The sequence below is a fragment of the Lepidochelys olivacea genome (assembly GCF_965140295.1).
Source record: "Lepidochelys olivacea isolate rLepOli2 genome assembly, chromosome: 11".
NCBI classification, from domain to species: Eukaryota; Metazoa; Chordata; order Testudines; family Cheloniidae; genus Lepidochelys; species Lepidochelys olivacea.
The window spans coordinates 61,208,544-61,229,005 of NC_140421.1; the positions used below are offsets into that span (position 1 = coordinate 61,208,544).

At 40.7% G+C, this 20,462-nt stretch overlaps 1 protein-coding gene across 15 annotated transcripts in view; it reads left to right on the forward strand.

Annotated features, from left to right (window-relative positions):
- The first annotated feature begins 3,924 nt into the window (after positions 1-3,924).
- Positions 3,925-20,462, forward strand: part of ABI2 (abl interactor 2) — a 102,884-nt gene continuing 86,346 nt past the window's right edge. For 3 of the 15 annotated variants that reach the window (XM_084643875.1, XM_084643879.1, XM_084643884.1), the window contains exon 1: positions 3,926-4,172. In XM_084643875.1, coding sequence (XP_084500001.1) covers positions 4,056-4,172 — 117 coding nt within the window. In that variant the 5' untranslated portion in view covers positions 3,926-4,055. Of the gene's footprint in view, positions 4,173-20,462 lie in introns of all 15 variants that reach the window. The other 12 variants (XM_084643874.1, XM_084643877.1, XM_084643878.1 and 9 more) reach the window with 7 other exon arrangements.

Consider the following 20,462-nt stretch of genomic DNA (forward strand, 5'->3'; position numbering starts at 1 on the left):
AGATTAGACAAACACCTGTCAGGGATGGTCTAGATCAGTGTTTCTCAACCTTTTTGATACCAGAGGCCGGCTTGCTGCCTTCTTAAACTGTGTTAGGGAAATCTCAGGGACTGGCACCGGTCCATGGACCGGTCATTGAGAAACACTGGTCTAGATAATACTTAGTCCTGCTTCAGTGCAGGGGACTGGACTAGATGACGTATCGAGGTCCCTTCTGGTCCTACATTTCTATGATTACAAACTCCCTCTCACCAAAATCTGCTGCTACCTAATCCAAACCAAAACTCTTATCAGCATCTTTGGAAAACCTTCCTTGCAGGTCTCGGCAACATCCTCCTCTTGCAAACAGATAATGTAGGGATTATACGTGGGATGGGTTCTGGCTGACTGGTGCCAAAGAAGAGAATGAGTGAAGAGTCCTGAAGTTCCCAACCCCCTGTTGGCTGAGGCCACATGCCAAGAGCCTCTGGAGCTTCATTTTAGGCCTGGAGTGTGTGTGAAGAATACCTTGAGCTGCCTGGGTAGGCCAAGGGGCAAAGGCAGATGTGGTACAGGGGTGGGAGGCAGAGTCGATGTGGGTCTGAGGCAGTAGTGTAGGCACAATATGAATTAATATGGGGCTGAGAGGGCACAAAATTGATGTGGGCTAGGTGTGTGCATAATTATTGATATCGGGCTGAGGATTTGGCAGATGCGGAGCTGGGACACAGAATTAATTAGTGGGGGGAGGTTGGGGTTGGGAGAAGCTGGAAGCTCCACATTAGCAGGCAGTACTTCATACACCATTTTTGTAATGTGAACTCAGTTGGGTCTTTTAGCCAGAGCTCCTGCAGCAGGGGTCAAAACCTCCTCCTATACATTTGTCAAGGTTGGCAACCCTGCACAATTCACATGCAACAGTGGGGCTGGGTCAGGAGCGTTCACAAATCAGAAGACACACTAAAATACATGATTGTATCTTTAAAAGCAACAAGTGTTTTTTGGGATGTAACTCAAGATCTTTGAACTTCTGGGATTGGCAATACTGAGATTGTACGGTATTGAAATCTTCAGTGCATGCAGTTGTAGAATGCGTATGACAGGGTATTTAATTGTTTTCACCTGTCTATATGGAGTTAAACTGGTTACAGCTATGACATATGAATTAGTCTCAAGGAACCTTAACTGCTTTAGAAAAATTAAAACACACTATCAAGAAGTTGTAAATTGCAAATTTTAACCGGCATAAAAAATGTTAGAATAACACTTTGCCTGTGAGGATTTTAAAACACTTGAACAAACATTACATCCAATCACTCCTCCCATGGGAAAACCTGGGATCAGGGCTAAGAGGAAGAAGTCTCCAGGAGTTTTTCTTTGCAGTGATTTCTTCCCAATTATTCTCTTGAGAGAAGAGCAGAATGGGGCTTACCCAAAGGCTGTAGGTCTGGCTCACAAATCCTGCAGATTCTTTAGAATCCACATATATTCTAGGAAATCAGTTGGAGGCCAGGCCCATCTAGGTGGAGGTATTGTGCCAGCTCTAAATCCCTGGCAATATTCCCTTCCACAGTGCCATCGCTGTGCAGCTCCAATAGGACTGCTGTGTTGAGGCTTCTCTAGCTGGTGGCTACCCCAGAATCCCTTGCAACACGGAAACTGTAAGAATAGAAATGTAATACTGCCTGGGTCTGTATTACATTTGTGCGAGAATCTCTGTGGGGCTCTTGGAAGGGTGATGCAAGTCAGATTACCCTCTCCCCCTGTCCAGATACCCAGCTCTGAAAAGAGCTCTCCTGGGAAAGCTGAAATGCTTCTCCAGTAGTGGCTGACCTAGCTTTCTGTATGGGAGGTGGAGTTCTGTGCACAGAAAAGGGACTTTCTGTGCAGGTTAAAGGGAAGTGATCAGGAATTAAATCATTCAACATTCATGTGGGATGGGTATTATAATTTTAATTGTATAGATATTAAGTGACTTGCCTGAGATCACACAGTAACTCAGTGGCAAAGCCAAGACTAAATAAACGGTGTGCTTTAGCCGCAAGACAATCCTTCCTCTCTGGTTGGAGTGCCCTTTGGATTATAAAATGTTCTCTTTTGATTCTGAAAAGCACACTGGTTTGTGGCTCAGAATTTACCCTTTCACTCTCCCTGTACAATTGCAGCTTTTTATGTGGGATCCATACAAAAGAAACATTTTATTCTTCTTCTAATTAGAACTGAGCAGTAGTTACATAAAAAGCACAAAAACTTGATCCTGGTGTACACTGTAGTCCTGTTGAGATGAATGGTGCAGGACTGGACCTCTGTTTCAGAAATGTGCTGTTAGCTTGCCACTGACATGCTGCAATTATCTAATTTAGAAAGACAGCAGCACAAAGTCAAAAGTTCACAAAATGGAAATGTAGGTCAAAATTGTTAGTAAAGAAAACACTATTTTCAGAGGACGTAAGTCACAAACCGGAGGGGGAAAAAAGTAAACCCTGATTCAGCAAAATACTTAAGCATGTCCATAATTTTAAGCATGGGAGTAGTCACATTGACACCATTCTTAAGTACATTAATAAAACGTGGTTGAACAAAGTGCTTGACATTGGCTTTTTGAAATAATTCCCATAACTGTGAAATTACTGGCTATCATCACTGTACAATAATATCTAGTACTTTTCCTAGAATTTTTGATGACCAGCTCAGTGATATATACTTTTCAATGTCAGTATATAATACACTGTGACTTTAATATTTTTTTATATTGTCTTAAATATATTGTTTATATTTGTTGCCTTTTTGGGTGTAATTTTGTGATCATCAGGCATCTACCTTCAGCAGATGGGCAGCAAAATATACAGAAAGGGTGGGCATGAAGTACACAGATTATACTGGCTCTGATGGTTTATTTGTGAAATTCATAGGGGAATCTTCAACAAGTGTTAGACTGAGGTAAATAGAGTATAGTCACAACATATTTTAAAAAAATGAGGAGTGCTTGTGGCACCTTAGAGACTAACAAACCACAATTTCAGCCCGCGCATGTCGGCGGAGGCACTCTATGTAGAAGTCCAGTCTGTTGTTTCGACCTTCAGGAGCAGTCCACACAGAATCCTTCTTTTTGTAGCATTGGTAGGAAGGCTTGTTAGTCTCTAAAGTGCCACAAGGACTCCTAGTGGTTTTTGCTGATTCAGACTAACACGGCTACCACTCTGAAACCTGCCACAATATATTTAGTCAATGAGGGCCTTTAGTTTAATTGTAGTTTCAGTTAATTGTTGTTACACAGCATCCTCTATTCAAGGATTATATCCTAGATTTCCAGGGAACTGGACTTGATTTATTATAACCTGTGATGGAAACCAAAGAGAAACAGAGAATGACGGTGTTGGAAACTTCAAGGGTCAGATTTTGAACTTTGCAAGGATGGATACGTACTAGGATTGTACACCCACGTACTCGCCTCCAGCGCTCATATGCACATGTGTAACAGGGGTCCAGATGTGCAAGTGCAAAATGCCTGTCTGGTGCACCGCAGTGGGTAAGGAAACCGCTCTGGGGGCCGCTAGGTTGAAAATGCAGCACTTGGAGGCAGCAAACGGATGGATGCAAGTGCAGAGAGAGAATCTCCTTGGTTTCATCCCTTCCCCCAACTCCATCCCGTCAGTCATTGCTTAGTCCCCGTAACACACAATCCCTGCCCTGCCCTGCCCAGCCAGATGGTCTCCTTCTGTTCTCGCCAGCCCTCCTGTTTCATCCCTCTCCAATGCCCGCCCCTCACGCCCCCAGCCCCCTTGCCCCTCCCCTCCGACCTCCCCAGCCCCCTCGCCCCTCCCCCCGCGGCGGGGACGGGGTTACTGGCGGACAGCCCCCCTCGCCCCCTGCCGGGGTGAACCGGAAGTGGGTGTGCGCGTGAGGGGCGCCGAGCCCGGGGGATGGGATGGGAGGGGGGGGCGGTCTGACTGGCCCGGGTTCTGCGCCTGCGCGGTGGGGTGGCCGGTGGTTGCGCCGCGCCGCGCCGCGCCGGGTGTTTCTCTCCCTGGGCCCCGGCCCGGTCTCGGCGGCGAGGCGGGGGCGAGGATGTGAAGATGGCGGAGCTGCAGATGCTGCTGGAGGAGGAAATCCCGGGCGGGCGCCGGGCCCTCTTCGACAGCTACACCAACCTGGAGCGGGTGGCCGAGTACTGCGAGACCAACTACATCCAGGTGCCGGCGGGAGCGGGCGCTGCCGGGCGGCGGGGCCGGGGCCGCCTCTCCCCGCGGGCTGAGGCGCTCCAGCTGGGGAGAAGGGGGAATGACCGTGGGGGGCCCAGCCCGGCTCTCTGCCCGCGGGGGGCAGGGAACTGGCGGCGGGGGGGGGTGCGTGGTGCCGCCGCCGCCGCCTCCGGAGACCGGTTCACCTCCCGAAAGCCCCCCCCCCGCTCCCCCCGGGGGGCGGGTGTATCTTGGCGCCCGGGCGCCTCTCCCTGATGCCCAGGCTGGGCTGGCCCCGGCTGGGGAGGCGGCGGGCGCTGGGCGAGCAGAGCTGATGAGGGCTGTAGGGGGGTCGGCAGAGGGGGGACGGAAGAGGTGAAGCGCTGGGGAGGGGGGGGGGGTGTTTATAGGGCTCGGTCTTGCGGGGCTCTTCGGTCAGATGCAGCCGCTTTCCGTCGGCATCGCGGGGGGACGGAAGCAGCGGCGGGCGCGCAGTTAGGCTGGCGGCCGTGACGGGGGCGGGAAGAGGGGGTGACGGGGGCTTGCGGTGGACATTGGTGGGGAGCCACGTGGGCCGGGCGTGTGTGGAGGAAGGAGACTAGCGCTGGGGGGCGGGGGGGGTTGCCGAGAGGAGTGGAGGAGCATGGCAGGGGGCTGTCAGAGTGAGGTCGCTCCCGTGGGGTGAGGCGTCGCAGTAAAATAGAGATGAGGCCAGTGAAGAGGGGGAAGGTGGAATCAACAGCCTGGTGGTACCTGTCGAGAATTTTACAGCACTCTCCTCACTGCCGTACCGAACAATCATTAAAAGAAGTGCCTGGGACCCCAGTTTCATATTCTCTCTCTTTCCCCCCCCGGAAGCCGTTTTTGTGTGTTTCTTTCAGAACTGGCCCATAAGGATGATAATAGCTGTGGCCAGTTTGAGATGTTGGTAGGATTACTGTAGCAGGTGACCCGGGGGGACGGGGACGGGAATGATATAACCAGTGGGGGAGAGAATAGTTAAAATAATGTCACTATAGAAGAGATTACACTGTTTAATTCACGGCATCCACATCATAGAATGACCAACATTTTATTGGGAAAAATATTTTATTTATTGATATTTTAGGTCATTTACAATAAGATTTCAATTAGTGTGATGACACAGCTAAATACATACCTTGTTAGAAAATGAACAGTATTTAACAGCATGTTATATCATTACTATTTCCCCTTTTTCAAATTATTTAATCAAAACTGTACTTTGATAATATGAATGTTTAAATATGTAACTTTTTAAAATCTGTATTGCGAAGCTGACTGTCTTTTGGGTGGGTGGGAAGAGTCTCAAAGGCACAGGAAGTGGGGAGATGTAATTCAGTTATTGTCCTCTGTGTCTGCCCTTCTTGACTATCTGTTGTCCCTATAAATACAAGATGATTGTGTCCATGTTATTATTTGTATTACCATATAGCATCTAGGAGCCCTCATCATGGACCAGGACCTTGTTGTGCATATCTAAAGATCTCAATGATTTCAGTATTTCCTTTGTATTGTTTTCCTGTGCAAGGTGTATCCATTTTTTTTAGAGTTTATCTGGCACTGTCCTCACAAAATGTTGAGTCTTCCATTAGTAAATATTCTACTGATATAACCAGCTTGGTTAAAGGACTTCTGAATCTTTTTTTGTTACTGATCTGTCTAGGTATCTATACCATGCTTATGACTATCTGAGCCTCTTACAAAATTACGTAAATTCACCCAAATAGTCCATGCTTAGAGCTACATTTTCATTTCTCCTTTTCAGGAACAAGTAGAGGGGACTAAATTACCCTTTATGGTCTATCCCTTTCCAAAAACAAGCAGCATTGTGGGCTGTTTTGCTCTTAGTCATGTGAAAAAGGTTAGTCCTGCAGTTTGTGCAGAAGATGGTCAGAGTTGTGGTCATTCTTAGCTATGGTGGAGAATTAAGCCTCCAAGAAGCCCTGTCTTCAGCTTCTACTAGTTCTGCCATGGTCTTCTAGAACAGTGGTTTTCGACCTTTCCAGATTACTGTACTCCTTTCAGGAGTCTGATTTGTCTTGCGTACCCCAAGTTTCATCCCGCTTAGAAACTACTTGCTTACAAAAATAGAAGTGTCACTGCATACTGTTACTGAAAAATTGCTTACTTTCTCATTTTTACCATATAATTATAAAATCAATTTGTATATAAATATTGTGCTTGCATGTCAGTGTTTAGTGTATAGAGCAGTATAAACAAGTCATTGTCTGTATGAAATTTTAGTTTGTAGTGACTTTGCTAGTGCTTATTATATAGCCTGTTGTAAAATTAGACAGATGTCTAAATGAATTGAAGTACTCCCTGGAAGACCTCTGCATACCCCTGGTTGGGAACCACTGTTCTAGAATTTCCTTGTGTGTTTGACTGCTGCAGTTTCAGGAGGTCTTTGTTATGGGGACCTTTGCGATGTCTAAGGGCTAGGCCAAGCTAAGACTAAGATTTGAATTTGATCTAATATTGGATGGGTAGCCGCTACAGTGATTGGAGCATGAAAGTGATATGCTCATATTGACCTCTTTGCCATCAGTTTGTCAGCAGTTTTGTGTACCAGTTGGTGATTTGTAGGCTCTGTAGTTTTATTCCGAAGTATAGAAATTGTTGTTAAAATGGGCAGATGTGTAGATCACTGTGAGAAGTCTGACAAGATTCATCTGCTTATATCACTTAATAGAGAATTTGAAGTATACTGTTAATATACATTTGATTTTCTTAGCAACTTGAAAGGTGCTTCAAATATCTTCAGGTATCATGGAGATCTCTGCATGGGATTTGCTAGCTGGAGCAATTGCTGTAATTTGATATGTTCCTTATGAAACTAGGTATTCAGATTGTATAACTTTGGGAGTCATAAACTTCAAATATAGAAATCTGGCTAATCAGCTATACTTGATTTGTTGTATGAAGAGTAAGAGTTACTTCAGCACCATTTAAAAACAAAAGCAGGTAAACCTTTCTTATGGTTAGTGTTCAACAAATAGGTAACCAGCCTTCCCTTGCATGTGCTGATACAGCACCCTAAAATCTTGTGATAGCAAATGATCAGATAAAACATCAAATGTATAGTAAGTAATTTAATTTCATTGCAAATATAAGAGGAGAAAAAATGTGAAAGACCAGTGTTTTGGCAGAAAACAGCTTTCTTCAGTTTTAGCTCTAGAAAAATGTTTGCTCTTTTTAAATTCTCCACTGAGTCACTCTTTAGTACACCAGCCAATCAACTGATATGGTGACATGTTTTTCAGCAGCCATTAACTCTGCTGAACAGGAAAATAAATTGATACATGCTATGGAAAAATAAAATTTCCAGATTACACTCAAATAATTCAGACTTTTTTTTAATATCTGACTTAAAGCAAAAATAGGCATAAGGTTACCCAGAGCAATAAATCAGTTTCTAAACTTAAATTCATAAACATAAATATCAAAATATGCAGTCTTTATAGAGAAATGGAATAAAAATAAACATTACTCAACAGACAAGACTTATTCCTACAATAAAAAGAAGTTGGGGGAAGCACATAGTGATCTCTGCATTTTCTTTAAAAAAAAAAAATACAATACAGCATGTACGTGCATTTTTCAAACAACTTTGTTCAGAAGACTCTTCATCAGAGCTGTTAGGGTTTGCTAATCAGAGGCAGGAATCTGATGCTGGTTATTCATAGCCTCATCTTCTCATGCTCTGCAGATTATACCCAGTTCAGTGCTCAGTCTGCACCATGTTATAGAGTTAACTTTATTGAAGAGTAGCTAATTGATGACCAAGAATTTAATTAACTATTCAGGGTCTCCATTTTCACAAAAAATATTTGCATTGTACAGTCCTTTTGTATGGGTCTTCTATAAGAAGCAAAGAATGCTCAGACTGGTCAATAAGCCACAATTGTATAATTTTGGTGTTTTAGAATTTTCTTTGCTGTTCCAAGAAATGTTATACATGATGTGATTGCACATTTTTTTAAATCACACTTATTTCTATTACTAATATACTAAAGTAAATCCTAGCATTATCTTGGCTTATCCATCTTTTGAAGGTTATACTACAGGTCTCTGTGAGAATAATCAACTATTATACTCTGTTCAGACCTTTTTTGGTTTACCCAGTAATCACTGCTTCTCTTAAAAAGCCTCTCATTTCATGCAATGCATCTAGCTTCCAAAACTCATGAACTCTCAAATCTCTTGGCACGCTTTGAAAGTGAGTTGGAAAAATTACTAGATACATGCTGGCCAGAGGACTAAACCTACTTGTCACAAGCAGATATGAAATATTAGAGTGGAGAGCTTCCGCCATTGAGGTATGTGTTCAGGTGAAAAGCCAGCGTGCCACAGCTAGTTTTTGGGATAGGTGCTGGGATTTCTACCAGCTGCTGTCCCTGGAGCCTTCTGAAAGGCACTGTCATTCTCAGTCTTTGAAGAATGTGATGCTCCACTCATCTCTAGTTGCTCGAAAGTAAGAATGAGCTCTCCCACCCTTCCCCACCTTCAGAGCCTCAAGGCTGCTGTGAGGGGTGTGTGTTTCCAGTATTGTATTGGCTTCTCCAGTCTCTTGGCTGTTGTGAGGAGAGGAGTGGCCAGTAGGTTTCTGCTACTCTCTTTCCTCTAGAGCAGGGGTCGGCAACCTTTGAGAAGTGGCGTGCCAAGTCTTCATTAATTTAAGGTTTTGCAGCCCCTGATAAATTTTACATTTACAGGGGCCCCTGACAGAACCCCAGACTGGCAGTGGGCTGAGTGGGGCTGGCGGCCAGGACCCCGGCTGGCAAGGGGCTGGGCTGCTGGAACCCCAGACCATCGGCGGACTGAGCGGGGTGGCGGACAGAACTCCAGACCGGCAGCGGGTGAGCAAGGCCGGCGGCTGGGACTCCAACCGGCAGCGGGGCCGGGGGCTTAGCCTGCCAGTCTGGGGTTCCATCCGCCTGCTCCTGCCAGCCAGGGTCCCGGCCGCCAGCCCTGGTCAGCCCGCTGCCAGCCTGGGGTTCTGTTCACCCAGGCAGGCAGTGGGCTGAGCGGGGCCGGCGGCCGGGATCCCGGCTGGCAGCAGCATGCCAGTAAAAATCGGCACGCATGCCACCGGTTGCCGACTCCTGCTCGAGAGCCACAAAGCCCTTGTAAATAACTTTAGTTATTAATAACTCTCCCTTGGTGCAGGTAGCTTCCCTAAGCAGTAGAACTGTGAAATGATTCTTGACAGTTTTACCACTGCCCATAGAGTAGCAGCATTGAAACTGACCGGAATCGTTAACTTCACTCTGCTATTTCTTACCCAAACTGAATCACTATTGAAACATAGGAGCTGTCTGTGAACTCTACAAGACAATACTGCATTCTTTATATTTGGAAGATTTTTCCACAACTGTATGGGGTATAAACTTTTCTTTAATTAAAAAGAAAAAAAAAAGGTGCAGCCATAATTAATAGCCTTCTAGGCTCTTGTACTGAGATGGGAAAGTTTCCTGCTCATGGGTGGAATTTTCTAGCCTATTTCAGTTGCCTTCCCATTTGTTCTTAGCAATCCTACTTCATCATGGAACATAAATAAGGGATTTTACTGTATAAATAATGTTGAACAAATACTCTGCTGCAGTATTTGCAACCCAAACATTCTGTTCAGATTCTTCTTCTGACCTTACCTATCACTATAGCATATTGTAGCTTGTGTTAGTACATGAGAAACTTACTATAGCCAGATCATTCTATTTTCAATGTCCAAATAACAGATTTGCACAAAGTAAACAAACAGCGCAAATAATGCAAAGTAAACAGGTTTATTAAACTTCTCCTTTTAATATTAAAGTGATGCATGCAAGTAAATTTGTTTTTAAAAACTATTTTTAACCTGACTGTTCCTTTAAATTTTGTTTTCTTTTTAAGCTAGCTACTAGTATATTAGTGGTTATACTTGGATCTTACAAGTGTGCATGGAAGGCTTGTTCTACAAATATAAAAGAGTCATTGATGAGTTTAAGGCTGCAATAGTTGAGGAGTGCAGAAAGATGCTGATAAATTAAAGCTGCTTAACAAAATTAGGGAACTGGAAAAACAAATCTGATGGATCTGTGGACATATCATTACATAAAATGGTTAGACTTTCAGCCTGTTGTTTCCCCAATGCACATGCAGTTTTTACCCTCAGACTACTGTAGCATTCCACAAAAATCATATAATTTAAATAACTGCCTAAGGGAAGGTCCAAGTACTCTCTCCTTTTATGGTATCTACTTATTTTTTTGAATATCGTTGAATGCCAAGCAGTATAATAGCTATGTAAACTGAACATTCCTTGTTAATAAGGTTGTATGTAGCCACTATTCCGTTGAAATAAAGCAAGCATTTGTTTGACATGTTTCTCTTTAGGCTCAAAGTTATCTGCTGGAGAGTGGGAAATTCTCATCGTTTTCCTTAAACCATGTCCATGCTATGGGTGCTACAGCTGTGTCACCATAGCACTGCAGTATAGGTGTTTCCCACTTCTCCGAGCAGAGGTAGCTAGATCGATGGAAGAATTGTCTCATTGACTTAGCTGCGTCTCCATTGGGAATTAAGTTGTCTTAAACTGTAGCGTGCCAGTATGAATTTTTCACACCCCTGAGTGGCCTAGCTAGGTTAGTCTAAATTTTAAGTGTAGACCAAGCCTAAGTGTCTCCCTTTTTGTGCTCTCCCCTTGAGCTTCCCCCTGTAAATTCAGTGAAGATCTTACAAATGTATTTTCAATTGTTTTTAATTTACTATAACTTGTCTTTTCCTCCTAGGTGCCTAAACTGTCCAGGCTGTCAGTCCATTAGGAGGCTAATGGTTTTGGCAGATCCTGTTAATTAAATGTGAGGGTTTTTAGCTTCCATGTCTAGGTAACGGGATAACCAAAATATCTCCTTCCTGTGGAATGGCATCAGTAATAAGGCTCAGGTAGCTAGGAGAAAAATCAGACTGATACAGGTATTTAAGAATGAGCACTTTAAATTTTTTTACGTATTTTAAATATACTGTAAATATCTAAAAAGGACTGTTATTTTATCCAGTACTATGTGTACATGTCTTCAATTGATTTTTTCTTAAAAAATGATTCTTTAATTTATTTTTTTTTATACCTAGAATAGTATTCGATGGTGTGTATTCATTCATTGCAAGCACATCCGAGTTGTGGGCTGCTGTTACTGTGTATTTATCTTGTGGTCCAGGTTTATGGAGAGATCATTAGTGTGTTGGTTGAATTGGTATTGTGATAATCTCTATCAGCCCATTTTGCCTTTTCCCCCCCCAGTGAGCCATATAACTGGTAAACTAGGCGTTTATCACTCAACCACTGTACTTTCCTTTGTATAACTGTGCTACATTTTACAAAGAGTCATTCAAAGCATTTAATAGGGTCGCTGAGTTAAAAATCATGGTTTGTAAAATAGTAGGATTGATTCTTCTGTGTGTTCAGAATAGCACGAACCATTTGTTATCTGTGTTAATGGGAGTTATCAGTTTTACTATCCCATGCACTGATGGGAAAACAGAATTTATGAATACTATATAGTTACTGCTGGAAAAGAGGCACATCTATTCTTGTATCATTGAGTATGTTTGTTGAGAGTGGCATTTTGGTAACTATCTTCTGCTGTGTATCTACTTCCTGATGATGTAGACATTGAATAATGTTGATCAAGGATGCCATTCAGAGCAGCAAGCTTATGTTCACTGTTATATACGCATCATAAGCGTTTTAAAATCTGAATTCTGTTGCTCACATTTTATATGTATTTGTGATCATTAATCTTTGTGGCTTTAGTGCTTTACGTTTCAGTGCAGGAAGTGGTACACCATTGTGGTGAATATCTAAAACCCGCCCAAAGCCTTCACCAAGGAGCATTCAGCTAAGTGAAAAACTTCAGATCTCCATTAAGTTAAATTGAACCATGATTGGAGGAGAGAGAAGAACTTCTCTAGCTGGTGTGTTTTTATGACAGATTTTAACTGCAGTCTGAATGCTAAATTGTGCTGGCCCAGTTTTAGTAGAATTTGTGAACATGAAGTTTTTAAGCTATTCTTTGTTTACTTGTGTATAATTGAAAGCAACATCTTGCTTACCAATGCAAAACCTCTAAATTTTGTTGGTTATCCTTTTACTTGAACGAGAATCTTTGTTAATGCACTTTTAATAACTTATAAAGCAAGAAGAAAAGGAGTACTTGTGGCACCTTAGTGACTAACCAATTTATTTGAGCTCAAATAAATGCTCAAATAAATTGTTTAGTCTCTAAGGTGCCACAAGTACTCCTTTTCTTTTTGTGAATACAGACTAACACGGCTGCTACTCTGAAACTTATAAAGCAAGATAATGCTCCGTTAGATGGGATAGATGATGGGCAACATAATGTATTTGGGTAATTTTTTTTTCAATTTTCAGGGCTCTGATTAGCCAATTTGGACACTTTTTTTTTCCCTGGAACTAAATAAACTGCTAGGTGAAAATGGATCTCATGCATGTTTCAGTCAGAATGAATGGGGTTTTGTGCAATCTTAATTTTAGGTTCTTGGATTGTTTAAACAGAAGTTGACTAGGTTCTCAGGGAAGGAGATGAGTGTGGATTAAAATGACATGGGAGACACCACCCGTAAGTTTTGAGCGTGGAAGGAAACCTTGCTGTTAACCTTTCCATAGCAAGCCCCAGAATGATGTGACTTGAATATGAAGTGGAACCTATTTTTTTTTTATATGGTGGCTTATGTTAGGAGGGTTTGAAAATTTCACTTACGTGCTTTTTTCAGAGTAATGGCCGTGTTAGTCTGTATTCGCAAAAAGAAAAGGAGTACTTGTGGCACCTTAGAGACTAACCAATTTATTTGAGCATAAGCTTTTGTGAGCTACTTTTGAGTGTTGAGGACGAAGTTTCCCCGGAAGAGTGAGGGCCTAAGTGATTGTCTTTTGTAGATTAAGTGTTCATTTAAAAAAAAAAAATTTTAACCCTTCTGGTTAATAAAGGTAGTCTTTTTCAAATGTGAAGTGGTTGTTAACCAATCTCGGGCTTTACAAAATCTGGAAATGAAGGGCTCCATTGCCTCTTAGCTGCGCCAGGCAACAGTAGAATGAAATTAACAACTCTGATCAGTTTAATTGTTTCAGTTCAGAACCTTGTGGGTAGTAGTGAAACTGTCAAGAATCATGTGAATTTCATGTTTTTGCACCTTTGGAAAAATGCACAGCACTGCAGTTATTCCTGGGAGTGGAGGACCCAAGTAGGCTGGGGGAACATATTTTATAAGTGTAGTAGGCAGGATCTAGATCATGTGCTGTATTTGACAGAAAAAAGGCATTAATTTTGCTACAGCTTCTGTATCCTGTAACTACCCACATTAAAAACTACAGTTAGTGGAATTTTCTTAGTCTTTTAATAATAGATAATAGTGTTTTGTTCTGGCATCTTTTAGCGATGGGTTAGCATTAAGGCTAAATGAAGGTCTGCTTTTGTTGTTTTTTAAAAAAGCAGAATCTGTTCCTTTGACAGTATGTGTAAAGCTGCTACTTTAATAAATGGTCTAAAATGAGGTTGAGGTGGTTGAATTAATTTGTCTTGGTTTGTTTTATTCGTAATTCTAACATTCCTAAAATTTTCTTATCATAGTTAAATGTTTACTGAATAAGAATACTGTAATGAATTTTCAACACAGTTCAGAAGTATTTGCCACTCTTTTATTAGTGCCGGAACTGTGAGTGGTGTTAATCTCACAGTAAAGCTTCTGTTTTATTGATCTTTCCCAGCAGGAAGTTGTCTGATACAGTTTGAGAGACAGGAAATGGGGCTCAATGTTTGAATGCACAAGAAGGCTGGAGATATTTGTTCCAGAATATAGGAATCAGCCTGGATAAAAGAACAAATGTTTATAGATTTGATGAAACTACCGGGGTGTGTGCACACTAGCCTTTACAAATGTGTTAAGTATCTCAAGTGAATTGGTGACCAATTAACTGAAGATAAAGTCCAGTGAAGATGAGCTTTAAGTATGTAGTGAGTTTAAAAAATAAACAATGTAGGATGTAAAAGGAATGGAATAGACCAATATGCAACAATGTGGTATGTTGTATCTATGGAGGCATTCTTCAGCATTTTCTCTATCCAACATTTAGTGGGTTAACTCTAAAGAGGGGTAAGGCTGTTTATCCTGATGTCCTTCCTTTGGCAGCTTGATTTCACAGCGTGGTTCCCTCTCCAGAACTAGCCAGCTGTTGAATGTGCAAGGTCCTGGAGCAAATGATGTAGCATTGTATAAAGGATCAGTGTGTGCTTAGCCTTGCTAGCTAGGACATTGGTGATCCTCAGAATATCATAGAAAGTTCTTTTGACCTTTTTCAGGAAGTACCCACACAAGCACTTAGACTGTAGCCTCTTCTGTCTGAGTACATTTCCGTACATAAGTCTACAAACTGGGATCGTAGAATGGGGAGAATAATCTGTAGAGTCAGGATCTCTGATATTGCACTTGACAGTATTTTGCTTTTCTGGTGGATCTGCTGTCAACATCTTTGCTTACAATGCAATAGTTTGCCTTTAACTTTTTGTTGTTGTTGTCTGAGTCCATTACATAAAATTGGTTACTTCAGTTGATCTATCTTTCTTCAAATGGAAGAGAACAGTACTCAAGAGCTTACCCAACAGGATACTTAATGGAATAAATGAACAGAACTTTTGTAAATGGTTATGGATCATCTTGGGATCTGTTAGAAATACCAAATTTGGAACTTTCTCAGCGTTGGGCAGTCCTTAATTAATACGCACCAAATATCATGACTCAGGCTAAAAAGCATTTGGAACTATTGAAAGTCAATGAGACAAACTGACCTTTTGGCAACCTTGGAAAAAGTCAAACTTTGGATATCCCCTCGTGTATTTGGGGGTGTCCAAGGTTGCCTACTCAATGTCAAGATTTGAGCTCAATATAAATACGTAAATTGTCAGTGAATCAGCCTATTGCAAGCCTTTGTAATATATTAATGCTACTTATTCAAAGACAGTTTACAAATGATGTATACTACTTTGGACTTATGTTCTTATAAATCACCTTACTGCATCTGAAGTGATGTGTAGTTATTGGTAAGCTGGAACGCAACCTGTAACAGTGTATAACATTTAGGACAGAAAGTGAAGAATGCTATTTTGAAGGCCCAAACTTCACTGGGCTAGGAATTGATTTAAAGGTGAATTGAAGAGGGGACAGAAAAATTGCGTTGTCATTTTTTTTCTGTTTTATGATCAAAGAAGACTTGCATCTTATTTTTACAGATGTGTGGGTTTTTTTTGCTTGGGTTTGACCCTAAAAATATACGAAGTATGAGGTTTTGTCTTCACTGTTTTTGATGTAGGCTGCCTTACAGGATCAGAGAATTGGAGTGAGAGCTTTCTCTGCCCTTATTTGAAAGGTCATGGTGTTAAATCTTTAACAAAGATCTTTCTTTCCCAGCTGATTGTCAGTTGTTTGACTTAAATAGGTGTTAACAAAAACAGTTTTGACAAGTCTAACTTAATCCTTTCACATGGTAGTTGCTCAGCTTTCACATTCTGAATACATAATGTTGGCCAGCTTCTGCCGTTGACATAGCAACTTCAAGGAATAACAAAGCAAGACCTCAATTTCTAAAGTTTAAAAAAAAAAAAAAGGCAGAAAGCTCTTTTGGAGGAAAAAGTCCTTTGTGTCTTTTATAAACCATAAAGAACCAAAAATGAGCACATTTTTTCTTTTGGATGTCACCTTGAAGACAGTAGTGTATCATATATGCTACAATAGAGACTACGTCGAATCAGCAGTTTTCCACAAGTGGGACATCCTTTGAGGCTGATATACTACACCATTTCGTTTGGTGAGGAGAAAGGTTGGTCTTGTGGCTAAGTACTGGAATGGAACTCAAGATTTTGGCATCAGTTCCTGGCTCTACCCCAGACTTCCTTTCTCATATTGGGTAAGTCACTTTCTCTCTCTCTGCTTTGGTTCTCCATCTGTAAGATGGGGATAACACCTCCTTTCTGTCCTGACTACTGTATTTAGATTGGTTTCAGAGTAGCAGCCGTGTTAGCCTGTATTCGCAAAAAGAAAATGAGTACTTGTGGTACCTTAGAGACTAAACAATTTATTTGAGCATAAGCTTAAGTATCTCCAGGATGCCATTGTCTACATTGTACACTTCTACACAAACCGAATCACACCTTGAGCACTTATGTTCTGTCTACCTAAACTCCCATGCAGTTTTAGTTAATATAGTTCATATGTAAAATGCTTTTTATCTTCCTTTGTAAGGCCCTGAGATCTACAGATAAGTATCCTTTCTGTTTCACAATATGAGGAAATCAAGTCGCACACAAGTGAGTTTACTTCCCCAAGGATCCATCTCCACTGAGCTTTGCACACAGTTAATGGCACTGCTTAAATAGTTTTTACTGTAGTCCTGCTAAAGCTAGTTCTAACATGGGATAGCCAAATGGAGGCATGTGTGAAAGGAAGAATAGTCTTGTGGTTAAGGCATTGGGTTGGCGGAGCCCTGCGTGGATACAAAATTTGTATCCACGTCTGATCTGTGATCCCCAAAAAATGGTCCCTGGATACGGATATCTGTGGAGTTGCAGGGCTCAATGGATCAGAACTCAGGATTGCTGTGTCCTGTTCCTGGCTTTGCTACACGCTTCCTGTGTAACCTTGGTTAATCACTTTATCCCTTTGTACCAAAATTCCTCATCTGCAAAATGAGGTTTGTACTTACCTAATTAGGGGTGTTGAGACTATATTGTTGATAAATTGTACAGTCAATTGCTAGACCGCACTTTGGTTCATTATGAAATATACTCAAGAAACCAAATAACCAATGTCAGGTTTATTAATATGGTACAAGGAAAAGGTTCTATACAATATCAGTCTCCGAAGAGCGGTCTCGTACAGCGATGGTACAGTCGCCTTATACCAAAGGTGTCTTTTCGCAGGTCACACATTTCAGCTGGTATTATTTATATGATTTTACAAGTTACACATCTCCTTACGCATCACTAAAATCCAACCCTCAGTTTAACCCAGTTCCCTAACTTCTTGTTGTTTTTCCTTCCTTATCTTTGTTTTGGGTGCTAGCCTTTGAAGGTTCTTCCTTAGCTTGTACTAAGACATAGAATAAATGTATCTTGATTTTTGACAAGTTTCCTCTCCACTTAATGCAAATGCAAGGAGTTATAGGATACTTAGCATCAGTGAACTAGATCATGGTATAGGCCAGTTTAGGCTGTATCATTATCACAATATTTGTGCTTAATGCATATGTGTGTGTGTGTACAGTTAATATGATACGTATTCATATATTCGCCAGCATTATTAGTTAGCAGTATGTAAAATGGTCTGATATTCCAGTATGAACACCAAGAAAAGCCAGTAAGTAAAGTAAGTATTTGTGTGTGTTTTTGGGATGGTGGTGGTTAGGGTAGACATGAAGTTGGTGGGAGTCTTCTGGACTTAAGAAACCAGTGGGAATGAGGGAGGGGATTGCATGAGGAATAGAGAAATGAATGCATAGTTTAAAAAAGTCCCTTGATCAAGTGCACCTGTAATCTTCACATCCTATAACTTTTCAGGGACTTTAAGCCTGAACAGCTTTGTTTAATATTGTTAATAGTTAGAGATGGGGCTATCATGTAAACAAGTCCCTGTCAAATAAAAAGATTCATTGTGCAGAAGTTTCGTTGACCATGGTGTAAAGAAATACCCCTTGGTTCATGCAGTAGTAGAACTTGCTGAATATAGATTTAAAATAGCTGTAAGGTCAATTCAAAAACAAATGAAACCACTTTAACCATGAAAGAATTCAGGGTAAATGAACTTTTTGCCAAATGAACAGGAATTAAACATGTTTCAAATGTTTTTTCTTGATTTTGATCATTGCATCTTTCAAGTGATTGTATTTTGTCTCTGAGATAACCAAAAAACCCACCAGCAATTACTCATTTTTCTGTGTATTTTGATTGCTTCTGGAATTTATAGTTTGGTGATACATTTGCTGAAGGTTGAAACTTAACTTCAAAGGTCCCAATCTAGCAATGACTTAAAGTTTAATTTTTGGTACAGTGAATTAAACTATTGAATTGTATGTTTATTAGCCCTGACAATGGAAGAAATATTAAGATTGCATTACCAACTCATTCTTCAAAGTCCTGTTTTTCCTCTTACTCACTTTTAAGACGGTCATCATGACCATCTTTGAGTACTGGATACTGCTTTCTTCAGTTCCTGTCAGCTAGAGGTGCCGTTAAAGTGGTGCAAAGGTGTCTACCACTGGCTCTGTGTACTACTTTTTTAGTGCTCTTACTCCTTGATGTCCTAAAAACCAAAAGAAAAATTAGTCTCGAAGTATGGACCCATACATGACTTTGCTTTATTCTTACCTGTAGTCGGTGTCTTAGAATTGTAATCCAGTTGTTTTTCCCCGTATAGCCCCAGACTACCTTAGTGGTCATGCTTAACATTTCAGTTGCCTTTGATAACTATATAGTAATACAAGTGGCTTATCTTTACATCATGAAATGCTTTGGGACTGTGACTCACTAGTGGATTACAACTTGTTTTTGGAACTCTCTGTATTGTACTGGCATTCTCTTGTTGATAGCAATTCTGATGATGGAAGTCTGCATTGCTTCCAAAAATAAAAGTAGATATACTGGAGTATATCCTTCATTCTATCCCTGGGTATCAGTAGGAGATAACAGGAGGGACATGTCTACCAGTGTCAGCTCCCAACCTCTTGCAATCGCCATATGGGAGAACAGAAGAGGTAGTAGAACAAGTAGTTAAATGTCATCAATTATTGGTCCATTATATGGTCTGGTGGCAATAGCTATTTTGAAAAGCTGTTTTAAAACTGACAAGATATTATAAGTGACAGTTTTGCTTATGCAATAGCTTTTTCAGAAAGCCTTTATCCAAAGACACCAAGGACAGCTGCAGTATAATCCTATGCAAAATTAAAAACCCCATCACATTGGAGCTGGGATTCTAAATATCTTTAACTTTAGGGGGGGCTGGTAATAGGGAAGAATGGTATGATTAGAGGAAGATTTTTTGCTTTTTGAAACACACATACCAGCTTGGAAATGAAAATTAGTTATATTAAACCCCAAACATTAGACAGGGCAGTGCATAGTTATGGTCACCTGAACAACCTTAAGTCTGCTCCACCTATACCTTGCTGATCCCCTCTGCAGTGTATGCCCATTGCAGCTTGTGTTAAATCTCTCAATTATATCCACACAAAAAAGGATGCTTTTTAAAGGACTACATGTTGTTTAAAAAGATACCTTCCGCTTTATTGGCATAGTTTGCCTTGCATGTGAAGAAACTTTGGAGTACACAGCTTTGGTTTTGTACTTATATGTTTAATACATAAATGAAATATACCTGTCACCCTGTGCCTCAATTATGTTAACAGTTTAAATTTTGGCCTTGCCCTTAAGATAACATCAGATAATAGTAGCTTTATGTGTGAAATTCACATTTGGAACTCCATGTACTTCTGAGGAATGTGTTCATGTTTGCTGAAGAGAAGTAATTAAAAGCCTCTATTTGGTAAGCATGTATAGTCTTAAAGAAGTCATGAATAGTTTGTAGCAATCTAAAAACACTTCAAGTGTTGTCATGTATAGCAAATGTGAGTAAGATAATTCCATTAAATCACTTCTTCATTGTTAGTGACTATGAAAATTAATGACAGGTTTCAGAGTAGCAGCCGTGTTAGTCTGTATTCGCAAAAAGAAAAGGAGTACTTGTGGCACCTTAGAGACTAACCAATTCATGAAAATTAAGATGTAGATTATTTGTGACCAGGCTTTCACTTATTTGGCCAATGAGAATGAGTAGAGTTAATGTTTAGTATGGAAATTTATATTTAAAATTAAAAGACCTACACACATTCAACTTGATTATCTTAAACATTGAAATGGTTAGGCTTTTTATTATATTTTTTAGAATGATTTTTGTAATCTCTGGGGCTTTCACTTGCATAACAGATATTAATAACCATAACTCCAGTTTAATTAAAATTTTATTTTTTGGCCTGAGTATTTTCTTGTTTTTAAAATTTAAGATTTGTATCCATTTTGCTGTCATGTATTAAGAATGTAAACTTTGCAGAACGGAGAGAATCTCTTTGTTGTGTTTCTATAGTTCCTAATATAGTGAACCTGAGGCTCCTAGTTGCTATCACAATACAAATAATAATAATTAGATAGAAGTACCTGTGTATTTTGGAAAATCCCTTAG